Here is a 23,954-nt window from a genome sequence, read left to right as displayed (position 1 = left end):
GAACTGAAACCAACATAAAATTCTCCAAAACTCATCTTAAATTTCTTTTCCAAACCTATCGCTAAAGGTGTGAAAAATAAAGTATTCTGAGTTAAACACAACCACCGCACCACCTAGAATATCCTGTTCTGCCATCTCCCACTTTCCTTTCTTCCTTCTCTGCTGTTAGTGTTTAAGAGTGAAAGCAGGTTACACCAAGGCTGAGAGGCTCCTTGACCCATCAGGCACTTTTGCTGGACCGTGAATATCTTGAGGAAAGGGGCAGTTTCATGTTGCCTCCCTCATGTCCTACACACAGTGCCTGGGTGCAAAGATTCATTTGATAAGTGCTTTGTTGGATAGGTGACACTGATGGGAAGTTCACAGTGGTACAACTTTATTGAGATTTCCTTGTAATGTAGTCACCTAACAGGGCTACCACCCTAAGCTATTAAGAATCTAGGTTGTTAGGAAAATCCCGAATATTTGTTTTAGAGATACTGCTATCTGCAAATTCTAAACGCAAGGAATAATATTAACAGAAGAAAAGAAAATTCTTCCCTTTTTCCAAAGGATGCCTTTTCCACTCTGACATCTTGGCAGCAAACAGGACTTTTAGTCATTTGATATTTTCTTCTGATTGAATTTCACATTGTGAAGGAGAAACTGCCACACCTAATAAATAAATGCTGGAATCCTACCATGTTATTCCTGGCTTGTTTTAATAATCTCATGGTCTGAACTTTCCAAATGTGAAAGTCAGTTTCTGCTGACCTACTGAAACCAATGAGCTGTCACATAGGCTATATTTGTTGGTTACTGGGAGCTCTTTGGTTTGTCCCAGTGGAAGGTCAGTAAGTTTTTTTTTTTTTCCTACCCAAGAAAAGTAAAGATCTTATCTATAAAAAGTTTACCTTTCTTTCTTGAAAAGAAAATTGGCCAGTTCACTCCATATTGTTACTAACTTTTCCAAGGACGTTTCTGTTTCTGTTGACCTTTGAAAGATTGTCCTAACAAAGTATTCTGCCTTCCTGTCAGGAAACACTCTTGCTGCCGTTCACACTGTCACTTCATGGAGTGGATTGGAATATGGTTATTTGGGGGGACTTCTTTTTTTGGCTGTGCCACGCGTCTTACAGGATCTTATTTCCCCAACCAGGGATCAAACCCGTGCCCCCTGCAGTGGAAGCATGAGAGTCCTAATCACTGGACAGCTAGGGAATTCCCTGGGTGTGTGTGGGGGGGCTTTTTTTTTTTAATCTTTCTGAAGTATAAAACATATCAGTCACGTACCCAATCTTAAGTGTCCTGCTTGATGAATGTTTGCGAAGTGAACATGTCCATGTTAACTGCCACTCATCAAAATTACCAGAAAACTCTTTCATGTACCATCCTCGCCATTCCCCTCCACAAAAGTAATCACTCTTCTGACTTCTATCATCAAGATTAGCACGCTCGTCCTGTTTTTGAATATTGTGTAAATGGAATCATACCGTATGTGTTCTTTTGTGTCTGCCTTCCTTCACTCAGTATTACGTCTATAAGATTGATCTACATTGCTGCATATGGAAATAGTTTGTTCTTTCATTACTGTATAGTATTCCATTGCATGAATATAGCACAATTTACTTACATATTCTACTGCTGATAGTCTACTACTGTTTCAAGTTTTGGCCTATTTTCAGTAAAGCTGCTAGGAACATTCTTATCCCTGTCTTCAGGTAAACATAACCACTTGTTTCTGTTCCATATTAAGAGTGAAATTGCTGGAGCATGACATACATATACACATATATGTATACATGTATACATATATACATACATATATATGTTCAGCTTTAATAATTACTGCCAAACATATTCTAGAGTGTTTGTGCCAATTAATACTCCCATCAACAACTATGAGAGGAGTTCAAATCACTCTGTATCCTTGTCAGTATTTACTATTTTCAACTTTTAAGTTTTAGCCATTCTAGTGGGTGTATAGTATATCGTGGTTTTAATTTGCTTTTCCCTCATCACTGATAGTGTTGATCTCCTTTTTAGGCTTCCTAGTCATTTGGATATATTCTTCTGTGAAGTGCCTCCTCAAATCTTTCTTTCTACTGATTTGTACAAGTTCTTTATGTATTTTGGATATGATTTTTTGGTTAGATATAGGTATAGTAAATAAATTCTCCCAATATGTGGTTTGCCTTTTGACTCTCTTAATGGTGTCTTTTAATGAAAAGAGATATTAATTTTAATAAAATGCAGTTTATCAGTCTTTTTATGATTGGTTATTTTTATGACTTTTATTTTTCCCAGGGAGGTGGTTGATACAGGGAGCAGTAGGCTTGATGGAGCCATGTGGAACACTACCAAATCCACATTTACCCACGTACCAGATGTAGTTTAAAATTTCAGGCATAGGCTTTGAGGATCTATTGGATGTGCACAGGGGAGCATGAAAATATTCTTATATTTTCTACTAAACGCTTTATTGTTTTACGTTCCATATTTAGGTCTCAGATTCACTTTGAGTTGATTTTTGTGTATGGTATGAGGTAAGAGTCAATGTTCATTTTTTTCCCAGCTACACAATTGCCTCATCATCATTTATTATTAAAAAAGACCATGCCCCCCCCCCCCCAGTGAATTATAGGGGCATCTTTGCAGAAGTCAAGAGACTGTAAATGTGTGGCTTTGTTTCTGGACTCTCTATTCTGTTCCACCGGACTGATTCTTCATCTTTGGGCCTGTAGTGCACTGTCTTAATTACTGAAATGTTATGTTAAGTCTTGCAGTTTGGTAGTGTTAAGGTCTCCAATTTGTTGTTTTACTTCAAGATTGTTTTGGCTATCCTAGGTCTTCTGCCTAGGTTATAAATTTCCATAATAATGTTACAAAAAACTTGTTAACGTCTACAAGAAAATGCTAGCATTTTGATTTGGATTGCACTGAATCTATATAGATCAAGTTGGGAAGAACAGACATCTTAACTCTTTTGAATCTTCCACTTCATGATAATGGTGTACCTCTCTGTTTATTCCATTTATTTAAGTTTTCTTTAATTTCTCTCAACAATGTTTTGAAGTCTTCAGCATAGAAATTTTGCTTATATTTCATTGCATGAATTCCTTGATATTTGACGTTATTGATTCTATTTTATTTTTCCCAATTGTTTGTTGCTAGTATAAAGAAATACATTGGATCTTTATTGACCTTGTACTCTGTGACCTTGCTAAATTCACTTGTAAATTCTAGTAGTTTGTAGATTACTTTGGATTATCTACATACAAAACCTTGACATCTCTAAGACAATTTGCTTCTTTCTTCTAATCTCTATGCTTTTAATTCCTTTTTCTTGCCTGGTTAGAACACTCCAGTTCTAGTCAACACTGTTGAATAGAAGTGTGATGGTGAATATATGTCTTGTTCCTGACCTCAATGGGAAAATGTTTAATATTTCACTATTAAATACAATTTTAGCTACAGGGCTTTTTTTTTTTAAAAAAAAAAAAAAGATATTCCTTCTTTGCTGAGAGCTTTATCATATTATTATGAATTTTTATCACACTGTTAAACTTTATCAAATGCTGTATCTAGTGAGATGATCATATGAGTTACCACCTATGTTCTGTTCATTTTACCCTTGATTTTTTTATTTTGAGATAACTTTAGAATCACATGCAGTTGTACAAAAATAATACAGACAGATCACATGTACTCTTTATCCAGTTTCCCTAAAAATAAGCATTTTTTCCAAAATTATAGTACAATGTCACAACCAGGTTATTGATATTGATATAATCCATTGATCTCATTCATGTTTCCACTTTGATTACTGAATATTAAACCAACCTTGCATTCTTTATTCATGAAATATTATATATTATAATATTGCTAGATTCAATAAGCTAATATTTTGTGAATGATTTTGCATCTATCTTCATGAGAAATACTGGCCTTTAATTTTCTTTTCCTGTAATGATGTTGCCAGGTTTGGGTATTAGAATAATATTGACCTCATAGAATAATTTGGAAGTGTTTCTTTTTTCTCTGTTCTCTGAAAGAGTTTGTGTATATTTGGTATTGTATCTTTTTGAAATGTTTGGAAAAATTCACCAGTGAAGCAAGCCAGCTGGCTTCTTAAATTTTTTAAATGCAGATTGGATTTTTAAAAACATATCTAGGCCTAAATCAGAATTTTTGTTTCCTCCTGTTTTGTAGAAATATTTTTCAAGAAATGTGTCCATTTCATCTAAATTGTCAAATTTATGGGGAAAGTTTTTTTCTGCTTACTTTCCTTTTATCCTTTTAATAATGTCTGTAATTCTGTAGTGATGTCTCTTTTTCATTTATTTCCTCTCTTTTTTGATTAGTCTTACTATGGGTTATCAATTTTAATTAACCCTTCAAGGAACCAGCTTTTGACTTTGTTGATTTTCTCTTTTATATGTCAACTTTCTATTTAATTAATTTCTGCTCTTTATTTCCTTTCTTCCACTTTCTTTGGGTTTATTTTTGCTGCTTTTTTTAGATTCCTGAGATGAAAGCTTAGATGATTGAATTTTCAAACTTTCTTCTTTTTAATACATGAAAGGCTATAAATTTCCCTTTAAACATCACTTTAACTGGTCCCCACAAGTTTTGATGTCATATTTTTCATTATAATTCAGAGTATTTTTTCCTTGTGATTTCTCCTTTCACATATAGGCTTTTCCGAAGTATCTTGCTTACCTGAAAATTACAGCTTTGTTTTTGTTGTTTTTAGTTATTTCCTACTGTGGTCAGAGAACCGTTCCATGCATTTCAACTTTTTGAATATTTGTTGTCACTTACTTTATGGCCCAGGATATAGTCTATTTTTGTAAATATTTTATGTACACTTGAAAAGTATGTGTAATCTACAGTTGTTTAACTTTTTATATCCTTAATGATTGGGGTTTTGTTTTGTTTTTTTAATCAGTTATTGAGAGAGGTGTGGTAAGACCTTCAAGTCTAATGGTGAATTTGTTTCTGCCTGTTTTCTTTTTTCTTTTTTTATTGTGGTAAAATATACATAAGGTTTACCATATTGCTTTTTAGTTTGGTAAATTTTATTTTATATATTTTGAGATTATATTATTATTTAGAATTGTTATATCATCCTGATGAATTAATCTGCTTATTATTGTGACATATATTTCTTCATTTTCTTAACACTTCTTACCTTAAAGTCTACTTTGTCGAATAGTTTGGTCACACCAGCTTCCTTCTGGTTATTGTTTGCATGGTGTATTTACTTTCAATCTATCTGTGGCCTTATATTTAAAACGTGTTTCAAAAGAAAGAAAAAAAAAGGCATTTCTTGTAAAAAGCTTTATAAGTAGAACTAGCTTTAAAATGGAAAGCTGATGCCAAATTCAGGCACAGTCAGAGTGTCCTTGGCTTGTGGTACCAATAAGAGGGAAGGAGTGATGACCTTGGATAGAGACTCAGCAGTTTAGACTTGATATAGCTGATGGGAGATGGACCTCCCTGTTGATGGAATATTTTTGTAAAAGAAATTACCACCCTCAAATTTGTTTCTAAAATGTTTGATTTTCATTATAGTGTTAGGTTAAAGGAGAGTAGACTTGAATTGTGGACTGGCTATCTATCATTCAGCACCCTCAGAGGGAAAGATGTGTAGTCAGTGCTATGCAGACCTCTAAATTTTCTCAGAAAATTCCTAATTGAACTATTTCATATTGGCATCCTAGATTGATCAGTAAATTTTTAAGTGGTAAGCAACCTCAGAGACCATCTTGGCCCACTGTCATGCTCCTCTGTACTTGAATATGGAAATATAAAGTGTACTTTCATTTTTGTCACTCAGGCCATGCAAGTAAATGAATAGCTGGATACTCAGATCTTTGATTTTAAATGTAATTATGACCTTTAGAAATAACTGCTTTGAAAATGGACCAAAGAGTAAATAAAATGGGTGACTGATATACCTCAGTTCCCAAAGGAAATGTATAAGAAGCTGTTTTTACTTTGCAGATTTCAGTCTTAGAGAAAAGACTTCATCATTTTATATGTGATGTGGCTTTCCGGGCTCCTGACATCGTCATAGAATTTGACTGGAGTCTCCTCTTGGGAATGGATGGGCATTTTCTTGCTCTCCACAGTCATGAGCTTCACTTCCAGGGGGCCCAAGTTTACATAATCCTATGGTGAACAGACACAGAGGAGAATAGGAGAGGTTATTCAGCAAGTTACCAGCCTTCATAGATCAGGTTTTATTTACTGTAGTTGGCCTCTATATGACAGATTTCATTGCCCTCCTGATTATCTGAATGCTGCATGACATGTGAAATATGAGAGCTACTGTAAATAAAAACCACTCAGTGGTTATATACCCAGTGGGGGCATGGTAGGCAAACCTCCCAAAGAGCAGGCAGCAAGGCTTGCAGGCTTGTCTTCTGGGGGCTTGAGCCGGGGAGGGAACATCAACTACAGCAGGGAGATATATTCTCTGCAAGCTCTTTAATTGGTAAAAGGAAGTAGGAAGTATTGGCTGCATTTATATAGCCCTCTGCTGGCCAGGATATAACCACAGCAGAGTTTTTTATATTAATCAAGAACAAAATGAGTGATCTGCAAACATCTTTGACGATAAATATCTTTTTTTTAAATAAATTTATCTATTTATTTATTTATTTTTATTTTTGGCTGTGTTGGGTCTTCGTTTCTGTGCAAGGGCTTTCTCTAGTTGCGGCGAGCGAGGGCCACTCTTCATTGCGGTGCGCGGGCCTCTCACTGTTGCGGCCTCTCTTGTTGCGGAGCACAGGCTCCAGACGCGCAGACTCAGTAGTTGTGGCTCACGGGCCCAGTTGCTCCGCGGCATGTGGGATCTTCCCAGACCAGGGCTCGAACCCGTGTCCCCTGCATTGGCAGGCAGATTCTGAACCATTGCACCACCAGGGAAGCCCGACGATAAATGTCTTAATATTGAGCAAATCTACATGGGTTTTGCACATTTCACAGGATCTACTGTAGATATAAAACTTACCACATTCTGTCAAACTGAATATAGTTTCAGATATCAACAAACAGAATTAGAAGTCTAATTTATATGAAATCCCACAGCTAACCCCAAACTGACTTGAAACAGCTCCAGCCCTACCCAATGGGCCTTCCTCTTGGAAGCCTCTCCAAGCTGTAACTCCTTCTTTTGGATTCCTTCAACACTTCAACATGAGTGCCCACTATGTGCCAGGCTGTGTACCAAGTGCTGGGGCAAAAGACTGGTCAGGGAGACAGATACAGGTAGGACATTCCTCCTGTACAGTAATCAATGATTTTATCAGTTTTCTACTAGCATGTACACTATTTAGGGTAGGGCCTGCCACATAGGCGTCTTTGAGACTTCATTTCTTCCTGTTCTTCCCCTTAAATTCTCAAGCATCTAACAAGTACCTGGCATGTTGTGAGGGTCTCAATAAACATTTATTAGAATTTAGGAGAGTCAAAGAATGAAAAAGGAAGGCAATGTTTTATTAATATTTCTCAAAAATTCATATAACTGTATGTAGCTTTTAAAATACATAATTGCAGAGCTACAATAAATGCGAGATAGGAGAAAAGTAAATTGATGGAAGTCTACCATATATTTCAGAACCACCTGGAGCAGGATTCTGAAGTAATAGACTCTCAGTCTGCTTGAACTGCCATAGCAAATACCACAGGCTGAGTGGCTGAAACGACAGAACTTTATTTCTCACAGTTCTGGAGGCTGGGAAGTCCAACATTAGGATGCCAGCATGGTTGGGTTCTGGTGAGAGCCTCTTCCTGGCTGGCAGATGGCTGCCTTCTCACAGCGTTCTCACAAGGCAAAGCCTCTTCTTATAAGGCCACAGTCCTCTCAGGTGAGGGCCCATCTTCATGACCTCATATAACTTTAATTAACTCCTAAAGCCTGTATCTCCAGATACAGTCATATTGTGTGTTAGGGCTTCAACATGTGAATTTGGGGGAGGGGTGGGGACAAAATTCAGTCTGTAGCACATACAGTACCATTTCCACCACATCAAAAACTTCCGTGGAAAGTAAGGTCTTAGAAGAGAATGTAGGCGAAACATTCTCTGACATAAATCATACCAGTGTTTCCTTAGGTCAGTCTCCTACAGCAATAGAAATCAAAGTGAAAATAAACAAATGGGACTTAAACTTACAAGCTTCTGCACAGCAAAGGAAACCATAAACAAAAGGAAAGGATAACCTACGGAATGGGAGAAAATATTTGCAAACGACACAACCAACAAGGGCTTAATTTCCAAAATGTACAAACAGCTCATACAAGTCGACAACAAAAAAACAAACAACCCAATCAAAACATGGGCCTAAAGAGACATTTCTTCAAAGAAGAAATACAGATGGCCAATAGGCACGTGAAAAGACGCTCAACATCGCTAATTATTAGAGAAATGCAAGTCAAAACTACAATGGGTTACCACCTCATGCTGGTCAGAATGGCCATCATTAAAACGTCTACAAATAACAAATGCTGGGGAGGGTGCAAACCTCCTGCATGGTTTGTGGGAATGTAAGTTGGTGCAGCCACTATGGAAAACAGTATGGAAGTTCCTCAGAAAACTAAAAATAGAATTACCATATGATCCAGCAATCCCACTCCTGGGCATATATCCAGACGAAACTATAATTCAAAAAGATACATGCATCCCTATGTTCATAGCAGCACTACTCACAATAGCCAAGACATAGAAAAAGCCTAAATGTCCATCAACAGATGAATGGTTAAAGAAGATGTGGTACATATATACAATGGAATACTACTCAGCCATAAAAAAAGAATGAAATAATGCCATTTGCAGCAACATGGATGCAACTACAGATTATCGTACTAAGTAAAGTAAGTCAGACAGAGAAAGACAAATACCATATGATATCACGTGTAGAATCTAAAATATGACACAAATGAACCTATTTATGAAACAGAAAATCAGGGACATAGAGAATAGACTGGTGGTTTGCCAAGGGGGAGAGGGGGTGGGAGAAGGGAGGAGTGGGAGTTTGGGGTTAGCAGATGCACGCTGGTATACATAGAATGGATAAACAACAAGGTCCTACTGTATAGCAAAGGGAACTATATTCAATGTCCTGTGGTAAACCATAATGGAAAAGAATATGAAGAAGAAGAATGTATATATACATATACATGTATAACTGAGTCACTTTGCTGTACAGCAGTAATTAACACAACATTGTAAGTCAAATAGAAAAGAAATTTAAATAAATTCAACGGATAAAAACATAAAAAGTAAGAAGGTTTTTCATTCAACCAAATGGTATGCAAGTTTGGAATTTTATAGACAGTTGTCCACTAGCGTGAGGTTATTGTAACATACAAGGCGTCATGATTCCAATATACTCATGGGGGTGTTTGAGTGTTATAGAGACTAGAGCTTTAGTCTTTAAATTATCACTTGATGGTAGCAGGACTGAGTTGTACTTAGTTAAAATGGTTTTTGTTGATTTATTCAGTTTCTTTTGCTTTCTTAATTACTCTTTCTCCTACCAGACTTTAAGTTCTAGGAGAACTTTCAAGGTTATTGGTAGTACCAAGAGGGAAAACAGCAAGGGGTGGATGTGAAAGTGACTGGAATGTACCAAAAGGTTTTAAAATTAAAAGGCTTGATAATCTAGGTTTCACCTACTGGTATATGTGACTGTTTGTACTTTCCAAAGATGGCCATGCTATCATATACATCCTATCCCACGTGCTTTTCTTACAATATGATGCTGACCTTCCTCTTTCAAGATGCAGGACCTGCACTGTTTCTCTTTGGGTGGAACTTTGTAGCTACATCGACAAATAGAATATGATGGAAGTGTTGATGTCCGATTTCCAAGGCTAAGTCATATGAAACATTTGGTCTCTGGGACTGATTGCTTTGGAAGAAGCCAGATACTGTAACAAAGGGACAATAAAGGTGCCCTGTAAGGAGGCCCATGTGAAGAAGAACTGAAGCCCCCAGCTTAGCCAGCATCAACTTGCCAGCCATGTGAGTGAACCACCTTGGAAGTGGATCTTCCTGCCCAAATCAAGGCTTCAGCTAAATATAACTGCACCTTCTAGAGAACCCAAGTGAGGACTGTCCACTGGAGACCTTCCCAAATTTCTAACCAACAGAAGCCCTGAAAGAGAATAAATGAGTTATTGTTATAAGCACTAATTCTTGAGGTAATTTGTTATGTAGCACTAGATAACTTACATGGTATACTAGTAATGGATGTCTATAAATGAATATATGTAGTAAGTTGGGCAAAGGTAGGAGTGAAAATAGTATCTAGTGACAGACGTGAATGGTTGGCAAATTTTACTAATAATTGCAAATAGAATTTTTCAGCATCCATACTTCAGGTTAATTTTCTCCACTAACTAATAAAGCAACATTTTCTCTAGTAGTCAAGATGTTTTCTCATGAATCTTACCTTGAAATCCCGCTCATCCTCATACAGTAAGTATTTCATATCAGAGGCTCCAAACTCTATGCTTGAACTCTCTTCATCTATCTTCAGCTGCTGGCTGTATCTGCTGCTATCCTCATGACTAAGATGTAAAGCACTGCTCCCAAGTGCTAAGCTCAACAAGTCTCTACTTTTTACTTCTGCAGGTTGCAATTGTGACTTTTCTGGGATGAGTGCAAAGAAATTAATTATGTACAATTTTTGAACAGATTAAAAATACAATACATACTTTGTCACTTATTTTTTCAGTTTTAGTTTTTTTTGAATTGAAATATGGTTGCTTTACAATGTTGTGTTAGTTTCTGGTGTAGTGACTCAGATATATATATATATATATATATATATATATATATATATATATATATATACGCTCCTTTGTCACATTTTAAATTTGAAAGACCTTTGAGAATCTCCTGGAGGAGAAAAATTTGAGAATTAGAAATGTAGAATCTAGGTATTAAAGTGAGAGTGAGTCCTATTATTCGAAACCACATCTAGGTTGTATTTCCTTCTGTTAGCTAATAAGTTACAATAATCACATGGGGACCTGTGAGTGTGTTGGTATTTTGGTTGGTTGGCTAAATTGGAGCACAAACCATGCCAGTGTAGACATCATTCCATCCCTCTCTACTAGTGTCTATTTAATTCATTGTGACACATGGTGACTTTGATTTGAAAAGTCACTAGAGAAGGGAGATGGGTTAGGTAAGCTCTGCAAGCACAGAGAAATATGGAGGAGCTGGCAGGCATTATTCCCTGAATAGCTCTCTGATATAAGGTTCCTGTCCATAACAAGAAGCGCAATTAAGTGTTTGTCAACTTTTTAAAAATCACCATTACAATAAAATAATACCTATATATGTTTCTGGCAACTCCAAAGGCATTTCTTCCTGTGCCACTTCCTGTCCAACAGCTTGAGCAAGATATAGTCGCCTAAAAACAAATAAGAAAAGTAGTCTGTCAGTCAGCAAATATTGTACCACCTGCTCAGTAGTGTCTTATCTCTCTGCTGGGTGCTGGAGACACAGATGAGAAAGGGGCATCAGGCCCAGTGGGGTGGCAGACAGGCTTACAGTGTTTGATGGTGATGGTTTGTACCATGGTGGGTAATTATGTGAGGAGCACAGTGTCAGGAGTGCCACGGGGCAAAGAGAAGCAGCACCGGATTTAGCCTTAGGAGGTAAGGAAAGGTTTCCAGGAGAAGATGAAACCTGCGTTGAGTCTTGAAACACCAGGGGCTGTTTGCCAGGGAAGAGCTTGGGGTGAGGGGAGGGCATCCCATGATTAGGAAACAACAGGCTTAAAGTCCCAGAAATGAGAGTGATCATGACACCAGTTACGTCACTGTTGCAGGGAATCCAGATGAGGAATGGGATGGGATTTGAAATAAAGAGAAAAAGAGAAAGACAGCAGTAGGAATCCAAGATGACACCTAGGTTCTGGCTCTCGCTGAGCGGCGTGTTCCAGCTACAAGCCTGGTGAGTTTGCGTCTGCTGTTGCAACTCTCTGCATTGCAGAGGCCAGTGGAATTTTCAGTCAGAAGACATGATACCTTGAAAGCTCCATACAGCATTGCCATGAAGTTTGCCTGAAGCTATAGCATGAAGCAAGTGCCCCTGGCAGATGCACCAGCCATACTTCATGCTTAGCAACCAGAGTGAATCCCCTGGATTACAGGCTGTCAATTACTTAAAGACCACGAAGGAAGTGTTATCTGAGATGCTTAAAGCTTAAAGCAAATAATGTAACTACATACAATATTTATATCTTAAAACCTTCTTAAGAGTTAACTTAGTGAAGCTCTGGTCTGCAGGTGGACAAGTCTGAGGCCACAGAGTTCTCTTCTTTCCTGGTTTTACTCTTTTGAATAACTAAGATCTTAGTAAACGCCGTAACCTTCTGAAGTCTGGCTTCTCTCTTAATCATTAGTTTATTGTCACTTTTGTACCACCACAGGGCGGCAACACTTGTTATAGAAAATATTTTACAGAACGTTATCATATGAAACTAGCGTTAGATTTGAGGTACTGGTCCACCTAGCCTCAGCTCTGCGGCATGGGAGTCCCTGGGCAGTCACCTCTAGCTTATTCAGCTCATCTAATGTATCAGACAAATACTATGATGTTCTATGGGAGTCAGGAAGGAAAGAAGTTTGGGGAGCTCTGGATGGGAAATACAGTAACTCTATTAGGTAGAATACCCCATTCTTCATCCAAATAGGGAAGTTTTTATATGTTTACTGGGTACTGTTCATGTCTATTTCTCACCCTACCAGAATATACAGGACTAAATTCTCAACAAAGAGGTGGAAAGAGCAGTTACCATAAATTACACAGTATGTGTTAACATTTCTTTGACTTGAAAATGGATACAGGAAAAGCTCCTGAACTTTTTCTTCTAGATAAGCATTGTAACAGATAATTGAGGGTTTACACATTTCTGTTTCTTTATTCGGGTCTTTCTAAGATGTCCTAAACACTTGTCTCAAGGACAATCTAGCAAGGAAGCAGATGTTTAAAAAGTAGTCCCTACTGTGATAAATGCTAGTTACAAAGGAAAAGTTCAGTGTGCCATGGAGGCAAATACCGGGCCCCTAACCCAGTTCTTATAAACGTCGCCCATGCTGTTTCTTTTCCCTCGGACAGATTTTGAATTCATCTCTCCCAACTCTGAAGCAAAACTAAGCACTCAGGTCTCTCACTAAAGAAAACCAACCCACAAAGCATTGATGAACAGTGTGGATTTTACTGAAGATTTCTGTGGGGAAGCTAGAGGATAGGTTTAAATTGCATACAATACAGCAAACAACTTAATGAAAATCGCCATTAAAAGTTTCCCATCTCCCTTTCCTGTCCTTGCCAAGCTCTCTCTGGCCGATGAAAGATTTCCCCTTTATTATAATGAGCACTTCACATCCACATCAGCAGCAAATCAGGTGCACTAGACTGAGCTGACCAAAGCAGGAAGTGGGGTTGGCAGTTTACAGGGTAGCTCTTTTCCTAAGGGTTGGCTGGTTCGGAAGAGAGAAAAAGAACACAGCGGACAGCAGGTGGAGCAGTGGTTGGAAGGCACAGCTGGCAGAGATTCAGCGTGATCACAAAGTGGTGGCAGTAGCAGGTGCTTCGGGGTAGAGGCGGGACGGGAGTGTGGAGCTGGAGACCTGATCATAGGGAGGGAGGCTGGCAAAAGAGAGCATTGCCTGCTGGGGTGACAGTGAGGCCCGCCACCCCCTAGGGACCCTCAAGGGCATCAGCTCAAGAGACTGGAAGTACAGGAGTCCAGTAATCAGCCAATTCATTCAGCCTGACTGCCTGCCTCACTTACACTGGTATCCGTGGCTCCAGGGCGGCATACATAGACTGTGAAAGGGAGGCAGGTGGCCTCTTTCTCTGTCCTGCCCCACCCAGTGTTCAGCCTATAAAGTAATTGCACCATCTCCTGTTTCTCCAATCTTGTATCCCGACACCCATCACTTAGCTCAGCAAATAAAAACCCCACAACTTGTATCTACCCTTCTTGAAGCACATGAGGAAGTTTGCCAACAATAAATACTTTATTATGTCTCTAATAGTATTTTTTCCATGCCACACAAGCAAGACCTACTCAGGTGGAAGTGTTTTCCTGACCCTTCCACCATGTTGAACTTCTCTCCCATCTTGCACATGTACACCTTACATTTGTGTGATTTAATTCCTCGATCTTCCTAAGCATGTTACTATTTAGGTTATTTCTTGTTTCTGACTACTTGTCCAAATTATGAATGCCACTTTGGGTTTTAATACCACATTCCAGGGCTCTAATTTTTCATCAAGATTGGTATATTAAGACTTTTTTTTGTCAGGTAAGAAAAAGAGATAACCTAAACTACAAAGCCATATACGTATTTGATTTCTCTCATGCAGGAATAAATGTGACTTGGAATGCCAGGCTATTTTCTCTGCCTAGAAAGTAGTTTGCCTCTTTCATTAACTGTCAAAGGAAACCATTCTATAATCCACAAGGTAACCAGTTGCTCAGAACACTCCAGGAGCTCCCATCAAGTTGATCACTCCCTCCTGTGTGCTGGCTTCGAACCCCGTACCTCTTCCGCTGTACTGTTATGCGTTTATTTTTATGCCCAATTCCCCTGCTGGCCCAGAGGCTTCTGAAGGACAGCAGTTGTGACATTCATGTTAAGTGTTTACTACTATGACCACAGTGCATTGTTAGAAAAAGCAAGTCAAAGTCTGCACTGGACCAGTGGTCGGTTGTAATGATCTTATACCTTCCCCATGGCCATTTTGTGAGCTCCTTTCTTTTCAACTATTAAAGAATTGTCATCTTAAAAAAAATAACTTTTTACAGATACAAATGTTAAAAAAAATACTTTCTAGATATGTAATGACTCTCACCTGGGTATTTTGAGATCCACAAGTCTGCAGTTGAACAGCTGATCAATAAGCGCCAAATTTTCTCCTTCCAGCTCATGAATAGCATGTTCCAGTTCTTCCACTTCCTTCCTGTGATTTGCGATCTATTCTCAGGAAAAGAGAGTGGGTGTTAGTACTTATGGACTTAGTTCTATCTAGTCCTCTATAAAAAACTCAACTTTTAAAAGTGCATTTGTGGTACTTCCCTGGTGGTGCAGTGGTTAAGAATCCACCTGCCAATGCAGGAGACACGGGTTTGAGCCCTGGTCCAGGAATATCATCCCACATGCCGTGGAGCAACTAAGCCCGTGTGCCACAACTACTGAGCCCGCGTGCCACAACTACTGAAGCCTGCGCGCCTAGAGCCCGTGCTCTGCAACAAGAGAAGCCACCGCAATGAGAAGCCCATGCACCACAACGAAGAGTAGCCCCCACTTGCCGCAACTAGAGAAAGCCCGTGCAACAACGAAGACCCAACAGCAGCCAAAAATGAATAAATTAATTTTTTTTAAAAAAGTGCATTTGCCTGAGGGGAAGATCTATCCTGTATTATTTATTACTGGGTTTGCTCTAAGAAGGAACAGGTGGGACTTTTTTCCTGGTCATTTGCAGAACTTGGTTGCATGATTAGGCAATTATTACTGAATGGCAGGAGCAGTCCTTTCCTACTCTTCAGAAACATCACTGGATTTATCTGAGCTGGAGGCAGAGATAAATAAGAAAATAAGACTAATTTATCACTCTGGTGTTAGTAGCTAAATGAGGCTCTATCTAAGGTTAATTATAAACAACATAATGAAAACTAATAACACTGGGAAAAAATCTTTATTATGGCATTTAAAAAAGAGAAGTACAGGCCTAGGAGCCCTTTCTATCAGCCTCTATAGGACAATTATATTCTCTCTTGAGTGTGCTGGAGTCATTCCGAGAAACATCAGAGAGATGAAATGTTGTTCATTCACTCATGTAATTGTACTGTATGCCTACTATGCGTCAAAAACTATAGTACACTTTGGGAACAAAGGATCAATAAGATACAATAACCTTCAAGGATCTGTTAGTTTAATGGTCAAGAGTGATAGCAACAGAAAATAGTGTGATAAAATCATAATGGAAGCCATCCAGGGACTGTGGGAGAGAGAGAGGTTCACCCTATGTCTGCCAGGTGTGAGGGGGTAAGGGGGAGTTAATGGAAGAGATGACCTCTCTTCTGGATCTTGAAGGCCAAGTAGAGATTCTCTAGCAGACAAGAGAGGATATATTCTAGGCTGAAGGAGTCACATGGATAAAGGCACATGTGCCTTCTATCCACATTTTGGTGTGGATAGAAATAAAATGGGAATGGGGAGAAGTAGAAGAACTGGACAAGTAGGGGAGCCAAGTAATGCTAAAGAGTCTTATTTCTATCTCGCAGGTGATGGAAGGTCCTTCGTGGACATAGCAGGCTTAACGTTTACCGAAGAAATGTGGCTAACTCAAACAGGAGCAAAATTTGCTGGTTCTGTTGATAGAGTTCCCATCAATCTTTAAGAAATGTATTTTGATAACTTTTGTCTAAAGAAGGCTTGATTGTGGGAAGAATATATAGAAGAATGTGACTAGATAGAATCCCCACCTTCCCTCTCTGCCCCCCAAAACAGCATGAGCTGGATTGAGAGGTGCTCGTGTGGAGAAGTCAGGACAATAGAAGAATTAGAAATAAGACAATAAAATAGAAAGTGATCGGCTGGTGAGAATAAACTGGAAAAAGTAACGTGTCTCCAGGGAATATGATGAAATAAAGGCACAGGGTAGGGGTTTCGATTCAGTATCTCTTGTTAGGAGTTGCCAAGAGCATAACTGAGATGAGTACTTAGAAAAAGATGACTAACATTTTTGATTTGTAGTTGAAATTATTGTATTTTGGAATCTGGAAGCACTCAGTATATTACCAGATGGATATCCCTTTCACATAAGTCATTTATTAAATGCTTGAATTCTTACCATGGGTAAGGCTCTGTCCTAGAGGTAGACGGATACAAAATCCAATAAAGTGTGGCTCCTTCCCTCAAAAGAGGGAACAAGTATACAAACCAGTGAACAAATATACAAATAATTATAATATAAAACAGTACCAGTGTCATAGAAAAGGCTCAAATATTGCTGCTGGCTTAGAGATGGAAAGAAAAGCATATATTATTTACCAGCCTTAAACAATTTCACAAAAGCATTTAAGTCCATGATTCTACATTACAGAGCTAGGTGTTGGTGCTTTAGGATCTCATGTTTTTAAGATATGATCAGCTTGATTACAAGCCTGAATGCCTTAAGGAAAAGTTTATAATTTTCAGATGTCAAAGGATGAGAAAAAATCATAGTTAGAGGTTGTAAAAGAATGAATTAATAGAATGTGTGACTAAGGGTTTGGCATACTTGGGAGGCAGCACACACAATTCTTGGTCTCCTGCCAAAGCTGGGAATGAGGGCCCATTTGGGGAGTTAAGTCCAATCTTTCAAGCTATGGATATCCTGTGACATCACCTATCCCTGTAGAGTGCTAAGTAAGGTTCTCATCAATTGCTGTCTCCCTCCCAGTCTTTTGAAATGTTAGGGAAATGAAAACTAGTTCCTTTTTATAGCCGTATAAATACCTTTAGTTTCTGGGGTAAGAAAGTATAAAGAAGGAAGTAGAAGACCTCTTTTCCTTCCCCGCCCCTGCTTCTCCCCAGATACCCAAGAAATGTACTTAAGAAATTGGGCAAGATAATTTAGTTAAAACTATTATAAGTCAGGGACCTAGGATCCTGAATAAAATGCATGCTCTTGAAATTTTCCCCTGCAAGATCCAAGTTAGCTTTATGCCTCCTCACGTTTGAAACTCTGATTGCTAACCTCTTTGAATCCCTTTGCCTAGTTTTTCCAGCTTTCCATTTGTTGTTAGTCCAGGTTATTTGGAAATTTGAATTTTCTTCATGTTCCTAATAAGCATGCTAAATAAAACCAGATAATAAAAGTCATGCAGTGGGACATCTCATTCTTCCCAGAGATGTCAGGTTTTGATTATTGTTGAAAGACAGTTAAATGGAGAAATATTTGGGGGAGTTCCACTGTTAAATATCCCTTGTTACTCATTCTAAGCCTTCCTCAAAGAAATTAATTGACATACATTGTTCTATCTCCAGGCAATTTTCAATTACTGTGATAGTACTTATAACCAAAACTGGTTTTAATTAATTTTGTGAGTAAATTTAATGACAGCAAAAATGAATATTTATTGAAACAAAGAGAAATTAAATATATTGAATTATATGATTTGTTCTTTATTAGTGAGCTCTTTTTGCTCATGATTCAGTTAAACTTGACATTTTTTCCTGTCTTTTGTTTCCACTGAATTATGAGAATTAAAAAATAAAACAAAACAAAATGTAATTTGTGGCTTTAGTAGGAAGGACCAAGGCACAAAATGGCCTTTCTTTTCAGTCAAATATAAACTTTTGTAGTTGTTTTCTCTGAACTTAACATCTATGATATCTTATAAAATTTAAGGTTTGAATTGTTAAATTATTATCACTAGGATCATACTGTTATATTTAATAAAAGTATAAGAACCAAGTTTCTCCCTAATATTCTTTAACTATTGAGCTCACCTTGAGTTTTTAAAATTAATACTTATTTTTTAAAATTGAGGATTCATCTTGATTAGTTTTGGAAATAGTATGGATTCCTACTCACCATGACTTTATAAAGGCAATTTCAAGATAATTGTCAATATCATAGAAAGCATATTGATTTTTAAATTCTTTTGTTTCCTAGACTAACCAACTCTTTTCAGTCAAATGGGAGCAAGGAAAATGGAAAAGAAGCTGATGGTAACATTTTTACCTCGGGTGTCTGAGCAGATGGCAAAAAAAGAAATGAAGGAAAAGAATATCTAAGAAGAAATTTAATAAATTATGCTTCAGGTATGTTGAGTTTGAAGTGCCTTTGCGACATCTATGTGGAAATATTTAGTTATTGAATTGTATGAGCTGTTTGTATATTTTGGAAATTAAGCCCTTATTGGTCACATCTTTTGCAAATATTTTCTCCCAGTCTGTAGGTTGTCTTTTCTTTTTGTTTGTGGTTTCCCTTGCTGTGCGAAAGCTTATACACTTGATTAGATCTCATTTGTTCATTTTGTTTTTATTTCTTGTACCTTGGGAAACTGACATAAGAAAACATTGCTATGATTTATGTCAGAGAATGTTTTGCCTGTGTTCTCTTCTAGTTTTATGGTGTCTTGTCTTAATATTTAAGTCTTTAAGCCATTTCGAGTTTTGTGTGTGTATGGTGTGAGGGTGTGTTCTAACTTCATTGATTTACATGCAGCTGTCCAGCTTTCCCAACACCACTTGCTGAAGAGACTGTCTTTTCCCCATTGTACATTCTTGCCTCCTTTGTTGAAGACTAATTGTCCATAGATGTGTAGGTTTATTTCTGGACTCTCTTTTCTGTTCCATTGATCCACAGGTCTGTTTTTGTGCCAATACCACACTGTTTTGATTACTGTAGATTTGTAGTATTTTCTGAGGTCTGGGAGGGTTATGCCTTCTGCTATGTTCTTTTTCCTCAGGATTGCTTTGGCAATTCTGGGTCTTTTATGTTTCCATATAAATTTTAGGATTATTTGTTCTGGTTCTGTGAAAAATGTCGTGGGTAATTCAATAAGGATTGCATTAAGTCTGTAGATTGCTTTGGGTGTTATGGCCATTTTAACAATATTAATTCTTCCAATCTAAGAGCATGAGGTATCTTTCCATTTCTTTGAATCATCTTCAGTTTCCTGTATTAATGTTTTATAGTTCTCAGCATATGTCTTTCACCTCCTTGATGAGGTTTATTCCTAAGTATTTTATTTCTATTTTTTGGTGCAATTTTAAAAGGGATTGTTTGTTTGCATTCCCTTTCTGATATTTCATTGTTAGTGTAAAGAAATATAACCCGTTTCTGTATGTTGATCTTGTATCCTGCTACCTTGCTGAATTCATTTGTCAGTTCTAGTAGTTTTTGTGTGGAGTCTTTAGGGTTTTCTATATATAGTATCATGTCATCTGCATATAATGACAACTTTACCTCTTCCCTACCAATTTGAATACCTAAAGAGGCAATTTAAAACAGCAGAGAATGAGGTTAAAATGATCCTTAAACCTTGCTCCCATCACCCATGAGGAAGTAGGGTCCAGAGGAAGGCCAGATCAGTTTTAGGACATAAAGAAGCTTTGCACACTTGAGTATGTTGTATGAATTGTAACACCAAAAAATGATTTCTGTTTATTATTGAGATTATTTATGGTGTTCATTGAGTAACAACTTGTAATAAGATTAGGACTCCACTTGAATTTCATTTTACCTCAGTCAGTCATGGTTCCATGCTTTTCCCATGACTTCAGCTCATAAATAAAGGTCATTTCCAGTTCAAAAAAATGAGAAAGAAGAAATTGGCTTTGTTTCTAAAAATTCCACTTACCTCTTTTTTGAGCCAGTCATTCTCCCAGATCTCTCGATAGCTGCCCTTGTCAATGAACCTTATAGCATTCTAAAAAAAAAAAAAAAAACTTTTCTGTATTAAAGAAGAGCTGCCACATAACATTTAAGAGTTTTAGCAATGGGGATACACAATCAACTTATCTGATCATTTAAAATTATGTTTTGCAATTACTTTGGAAATATACCTAAAAACTTTTGGTGCAGTTGTTCTTTCTTTATTATCCTATTGTATTGTTTTTGCTGATTTACGTTGCCTAATACAGGTGATTGAGAGAACTGGACAATGGTTGTCCATTCAATTTGGCCTCTATTGTGACTGAATCTGACTGCTTTGGTGAAATCAGGCATTAATTGATCTGCTCCACAATTAAGATGGTTAAACTGCAGTGATCAAACTTCCTTCAAGTTTATGGTCACAGACATAATTCAATATATAGCAAAGGCATGAATAGATTATATAACTACCTTTTTAATTTGAAAGATTTCTGCATGTCAATAATAACAATATACGTACTTACAAACCTAACAGCCAATAGTTTCAGGATAGCAGGCTGTAGCTAGATAGTCTCCTGGAGAAAGGCATTTTAGACAAAGCAAACAGGAAAATCCTTATTTTATCAGTAGGATCTTAAAATGTAAATTCATATTCACATTTACTAGGATATTTACAGTTTCACCCAAAGGAACTTTATAATGGATGACAGATTCTAGTTATATGTGAGGTACTTTTATATGGATACCGTGCTACAAACGCAGGAACTGAAGGACATAACCACAAGAAGAAAAATTAAGAAAAATATTCTGGTTCAGAAACATGGATTGAAATAATTTAAAACTATGTTAAGGGTAAATTTGTGTAAGTCTTTAAAGTAGGAAGATGTGCAATAAATTTCTTTTCTTTAAATCATGGTAATTGACCTAAGAGTGAACCCCCATTTCCTAGGAACCAGGAATTTTTATACTTCAGCTCCAACTGATAAGTCTAAAGTTTATTTTAACATAGAATTTTGTTTGAACAAAAGTCACTCATTATTGAATTTAGTTGACTAATGGCTTAATTCACTAACAATAGAGTAGTGTTTTCAGCTTTGGCTACACATTAGAATCTCCCAGATATTTTGAAAAATCCAAAAGCCCAGGCAACATCCCAGGCCAATTACATGAGCATCTCTGTGGGTGGGACCCAGGACCCACCTGGGTTAAACAAATTTCTCAGGTGACTCCAATAAGCAGCCAAGGTTGCACAAAAGTAGTAGATTTTAGAAGTTAACACATAAGATGGCCAGAGAAAATGAGGAAAATTCGTTCACGTGTGTGGGTGTTTGGCAGTATGTGGGGAAAAGAAAATGTACAATGTAATGATTAAGAGTAATGATCTGAAGAAGCTGTCTTAACTCTCTATTCTGCCACATGCTCTGGGCAAGTTACAAAGTTTCTCTGTGCCTCTGTCTTTTTATTAGCAAGTCTTACCCTTAACAGGATTGTTGAGAGACTTTAATGTAAAATGTTAGGAACAGTATTGGGAACAGTCTTCATTATATATTGAATGTACATACTGAGGGCATATTTGGTCTACATATGCATTTTTAATCATCTTAACTATGATCAGATTACTTAATTGTTGATTTCACCATTTAATCATATTCAGTAACAAAGGGTCTGAATGGCATGGGCAGACAAAACGGTTGGTCAGTTCTCCACATCCTCTGTATTTGTGTTAATCAGTAAAATCATGCAGTAGAATAGTAACACTGAAAGAACAACTGAACCAACAGAGAAGCAACAAACAAGAGCAACTGAAATTCAGTGAAGAAAAGACCAGATGTTTACCACTCTGAAGAAAGGATGTTCCAGATAAAGAGACAATCCCAGCAGGGACCTCACTGATTTAGGAGATAGTCTGGAGACAGGGGAAGGGCAGTGAAAAGGAAAGAAAGTCAGGCATTTGGGGCAAAACAAAGATTAGAAAACATGAATTGGAAATTACATCTCAAACATTTTTTTTTTTATATCCCCAATTTTTAAAGCTCCAGCAATGTAAAGTGTACTCTCTTAGGTTTGCATATGTAAGAAAGTACTTTTTAGACAAATTATATTTCATCCTATAATTCATCCAAAATCTAATTTAATAATTTGTTGTAGCCATTATTATTATACTTAAAATAACTGAATATTAATTTACTGAGCTCTTGCTCTTATGAGGCGCTGTCAATCCTCATACTATTCGTTAAAGTTAAATATTATTATTGTCCCCTTTTTATAGATTAGGAAACCGAAGCCCAGAAAAGTCAAGTATAAATTCAGTTGATACACCCCATAAGTGGTAGAACTGTGATTTAAACTAAACTGCCTAATTTCAAAACACAAGTTTCTGACCGTTATAATACACCATGAGAAAGAAATGGGTGGGGGGAGCTTTGTTTTCTAAGGAAATTGAAATACAGACAGGAGAGGGTGAAATGGGTGAAGGGGATTAAGAGGTACAAACCTCCAATTATAAAATAAATAAGCCATGGGATGTAATGTACAGCATAAGGAATATGGTCAGTAATAACTTTGTATGGAGACAGATGATTACGAGACTTATCATGGTGATCATTTCATAACGTGTGCAAATGTCAAATCCCTCGGTAGTACACCTGAAACTAACATTTCAGTTAAAATTTTGAAATTCTGTGTGAGAAGAATAAAAATCTACTATCAGAAAAAAGAAAGAAAGAAAATGGAGATATACCTCTGTGGCCCATTCCTTCTTTTGGTTCAGTTGCAACAAAGTTTCTCTGATTATTCTCTTTTTGTCATCTTCCAGGGTGATTTTATACTGTTCTTTAAAAAGAAAATTAGAAACCTTAAGATCCTAGGTAAAACTATGAAGTTATAAATTTTATTTTCCATGATCCCCACCTCTCCTTTCTATGTACTTTTTCTTTTCTGAATTTTCAAGGTACGTTCTTACTGAAGCATCTAGTACCTCCAATTAGAAGAAATGCTCCAATAATTTACTAACACCTTAATGTGAATTCGTTTACGATGATATCTGTCTCATGAATAGTCATAGTTTTAAAGGATTGTCTCTCCAAAGGGAGAATTTCTAACACTTTAGTACCTATGCAGCCGTCTACTTTTCATGTCACACAACTTCTGATTCTACCACATAAATATGAAGAGATTTGATTACACACTTGAGTGGCATCCTGTACATCTAACTCCTTCTAACTAATTTTCCAATATTCTTGGCATGCATTTCCTGGGGCAGGAAACACAGAATAAGGAGAGAGAGTAGGAGAGGGGCTGTGAAAGTCAGTAGACCCGTTCTGAGTTGGGTTCAGAGCAAGAAGGGAGAACAGAGATGAAGAAGTGCAGGATTCTCTATCCTCTCCAGATTTTCTTACATCATAAATGTCAGAATTGAGAGAGCAAAGGATCGTAAAATTGGGGGCCTTGAAAGATGCTGAGAGGTCATATAATCAACACTTCTGTTTAAGGAAAGCAAGATGTAGTGACATGAAGGCTGCTTTAGAGAGTGGAGAGAAATAAAGCTGGATAAATGAGACCAGTTTG

General features: G+C 37.3%; 1 protein-coding gene across 1 annotated transcript in view; it reads right to left on the bottom strand.

Annotated features, from left to right (window-relative positions):
* Positions 1-3,620: 3,620 nt before the first annotated feature.
* CCDC83 (coiled-coil domain containing 83) overlaps positions 3,621-23,954 on the bottom strand; it is a 46,519-nt gene continuing 26,185 nt past the window's right edge. Inside the window, exons 7-12 of the mRNA XM_030835901.2 lie at positions 23,128-23,219; positions 20,374-20,442; positions 14,871-14,992; positions 11,333-11,412; positions 10,444-10,643; positions 3,621-6,156 (exon numbers count right to left, since the gene is read on the bottom strand). Coding sequence (XP_030691761.1) covers positions 5,998-6,156; positions 10,444-10,643; positions 11,333-11,412; positions 14,871-14,992; positions 20,374-20,442; positions 23,128-23,219 — 722 coding nt within the window. The 3' untranslated portion in view covers positions 3,621-5,997. The remainder of the gene's footprint in view (positions 6,157-10,443; positions 10,644-11,332; positions 11,413-14,870; positions 14,993-20,373; positions 20,443-23,127; positions 23,220-23,954) is intronic.

Source organism: Globicephala melas, chromosome 8 (assembly GCF_963455315.2).
Source record: "Globicephala melas chromosome 8, mGloMel1.2, whole genome shotgun sequence".
Classification (NCBI taxonomy): Eukaryota; Metazoa; Chordata; class Mammalia; order Artiodactyla; family Delphinidae; genus Globicephala; species Globicephala melas.
This window is presented reverse-complemented; position numbering and strand designations above follow the sequence as displayed.